The 3,663-nt window shown below is 38.5% G+C and overlaps 1 protein-coding gene across 1 annotated transcript; it reads right to left on the bottom strand.

Moving 5' to 3' along the window:
* Positions 1-223: 223 nt before the first annotated feature.
* On the bottom strand, positions 224-1,156 carry LOC138869661 (uncharacterized). The gene has a single exon (XM_070147295.1). The coding sequence runs from the start codon at positions 1,154-1,156 to the stop codon at positions 224-226; it is 933 nt and encodes a 310-aa protein (XP_070003396.1).
* Positions 1,157-3,663: the final 2,507 nt, after the last annotated feature.

Genomic DNA, 3,663 nt, shown 5'->3' with positions numbered 1-3,663 from the left:
CCTCACCGAGGCATTGTTCTTCCATCTTCATTTCAACTACATCTTCCACCTCATAAACAACATCAATCACCAAGATGCTTTCATATTCATGTCGCAATTTCATGCCCTTGCTTGCTTGAAATGTGACCTCTTCATCATTCACACAGAACTTGATCTCATTCCATTCTGAATCCATCAATGCTCTTCCTGTGGAAAGAACTGGTCTCCCCAAGATGATAGGGATTTATTTGTCAACTGCACAATCAAGGATTATGAAATTGGCGGGCAAATGGAACTCTCCCACTTTCACAAGCACATCATCGACAATTCCCACCGATCTCTTTATGGAACGATCGGCCATTTTCAACCTCATACTTGTAGGCCTCGGCATACCTAACCCAGCTTGCTTGTAAATAGCAAGAGGCATTAAGTTGATGCTAGCCCCATTATCACAAAGAGCTCTTGCAAAATCACGTGCCCCAATAGTGCATGGAATGGTGAAAGCTCCTGGGTCTTCTTTCTTTTGAACGGTGGTTGTTGCAATAATAGAACTAACCTGGTGAGTCACACTCACCAATTCATTCTTGGTGATCAAGTCTTTCAAATACTTAGCAAAACCCAACATCTTTTGAAATGCTTCCACAAATGGGATATTCACCGATAACTGCTTGAGAATGTCATAGAACTTTTCGAGTTTGCTATCATCAACCTTCCTAGCAAGTCTTTGAGGGAAAGAAGGAGGAGGTCTAGGAATAGGTGGTAGAGTTTTTGGTGTCTCTTTTACCTTTTCCTTCACCTTTTCCCGGTTCACTTCTTGAACTTTCAACTCTTCTGGAACCTTTTTAGCTTCAACAACAATTGGCTCTTCAACTTGTGCCTCAACATCTTGTTCAAACTCTTCCACTTCAACCACTTGTTCACTCTCTCCTTGTAGTACCTTCCCACTCTGAGTAGTAATTACCATGGTATGATAAGTTGGACCATTCCCACTACCCTTTGGGTTCGCAATTGTGTCACTTGGAAGTGTCCCCTTTTGCTTTGGATTTTGTTCCCTATAGAGATCCCTCATTTGCGTCTCCAATTTTTGAATGGATGCGGTATGAGAACCAACAAGCTTGGTCATATTCCTCATAGAAGTGTCAGACCTTTCTTGATTTTGCAATACCCGTTCAAGCATGCTTTCCAACTTGGAATCACTTGAGGAACCTTGATTTGAATATTGCCCCTTTGGTGGAATATAAGGGTTTGAACTCCGATTTGAGAAGTTGTTGTTGTTGTTATTCCAATTCCCTTGATTTGAACTACCTTGGTCATTTCGCAACTGTTGGTTGCCTTGCCCTTGCTGGTTAGGCCTCTATTGATTTTGTTGTCCTTGACCTTGGTATTGTTGCCTTTGATAGCCTCCTTAAGAGTTGTTGACATACTTGGCTTCCTCATAATCTTCATTTGATGAGGGTTGCACATCTTCCACTACATTTACCTTCTTCGTTTGGCTTTCAATGAATATTTTTGTCAACACATTGACATTGGTCGCAAGCCCTGTAACTACTTGATCTCTTTCTTGGTTCTCCTTAATCATGTTGGTCAAAGAGGGAGTAACATATGCAATTCCACCTGTGGTGTCCTCTGAGTGCCACGCTTGGTTATGTTTTGCCATTTTGTCAAGGATTTGTGTGATCCTTGCAAAAGTCTTATCCATAAAATATCCATCAGCAGTATTTTTGGCTATAGATTGGTTCATAGCATCTAAACCCATGTAGAATTTCTCCAACAAGATAGACTTTGGAAAACTATGATTAGGTGACCTCATCAAATATAACTTGAATCTCTCCCATGCCTCATGTATATGCTCTCCCGGTAGTTGATTGAAAAAGAAAATGTTATCCCGGAGCTCAAATTTCTTGCTTTGCGGGAACCATGTAGCTAAGAATGCTCAGACAAGTTCAGGCCAAGAATGAATGGAATTTGGTGGCATATTTTGAAGCCATTTCCTTGCTTCCCCTGCCAGTGAGTACTTGAACACCCTCAACCTTAAGGCATCATCTGAGACATTGTTCTGCTTGTGCATCACACACACACCCAAGAAGTTACTAAGATATTGTGTCAGATCATCATCAGTGGTATTCCTGAAAAACCCCTCCTCTTTGAGCATTAGGATTAAACCATGTTCCACCTTGATAGTAGCAGCACTAACAACCGGAGGTATAATAGCATTTGTATCCTCAATGTACTCATCTATGTCCGTAAAAGGATTTTCTTCCAGTTCTTCCTCATATTCAGCCATGTTTTTCTATCAACACCAAGCAAAAAAAGCAAAGTGTGATGGAATAGAATAAGATGTAAAGTAAAGCACACACTAATTAGTAATTTCAAAACCGTATTCCCCGGCGCCAAAATTTGATGCGCTCAAATTACACTTTAATTAAATAGTTTAAGGCGGTCAGTGCCAAATATAATAACCCAACAAGGTTGGGGTCGAGTCCAACAGGGAATATGGTGTGAAAAGTTTACTTGAGTAGTGTGGAACTTGACTTAGGTCGTAATTCTATTCTGTTAACGTAACAAGAGAATGATATAGTTGAGAATTAATGAGATAACTAATTGTGATATGATAATGTAAATAATTTTATTAAGGAAACCAAGGTTGCGTCCCCACCAATGGAATGTAATGCTATCGGTGTTAATATGATATATTTCTAATGGAAGGTCGTTTGATATGCAAATAATTTCTAAATGACTACCCAATATTTTCCAATAGTTGAGTAGAATTTTCTCTTTGTGATTTTTTCAAATATAAAAGAGTTGCAATTTAATAACAACCAATTTATGCCAAGTAGAACCCACTTATTCCTAAGCGATTCTATTAAACAAGATTTAAAGTCTTGAGTTCTTGATATTCAATTCTACCAAACCCTAACTCACTTTTCCAAGTAACGAAAGTAAAATGGAATAGATTAATGTTTGTAACCACCAACCATAAATAAAGAACAAGAATTGAATAAATATCAACCAACCATTATATATATATTCAATGTTAAACACCCATTAACATTACACCCATCTAGGGTCCACAACCTTAGTATTTAAAACTAGCTACTCATACTAAAACACAAGAACAAAGTATATAATAAAGCCATAAAGCTTACAAAATTTCAAGATTCCTTCTTCACAACCTTCCAGATAAATGGAGTATTCAATGCTCTCTAAGTAGGACCTCGTTTCAGACTTGAATGACCCATAAAAACCCTAGTTATTCTTTTTTTAGTGGACCAAAAGTCGTAGTCAAAATTGAACAAAAAAGCCCCTTCAGTCAGCTTATGAGATCGCATAATAGTCGTAGACCAGTTATGCGGTTCGCATATTCATCATTCCATCGCAGACTTGCTGAGTTCCAATTTTCTTTAGTCGCATAACAATTATGCAGTCCACATGTGCTTTATGCGACCACATATTCCATCGCATATCATGTTAAGAACTTTCTTCTACTGGAGTTATGCGACCATTATGCGGCTCGCATAGGAGTTATGCGACCACATAATGGACCACATATTTTCTTCTTCATTTGGCCAAAAGACTGTCTTTGTTTGCGATCACCATGTCAGTTATGCGGTTCGCATGTGAATTATGTGACCGCATACTTGCAATATATCCATCCTTTTGTGACTTTTTGATTTTTTTTCCATG

This window comes from Nicotiana sylvestris, chromosome 5 (assembly GCF_000393655.2).
Source record: "Nicotiana sylvestris chromosome 5, ASM39365v2, whole genome shotgun sequence".
Taxonomy (NCBI): Eukaryota; Viridiplantae; Streptophyta; class Magnoliopsida; order Solanales; family Solanaceae; genus Nicotiana; species Nicotiana sylvestris.
Note: the sequence above shows the minus strand (reverse complement) of the source record. Positions and strands in the feature narration are given on the sequence as shown.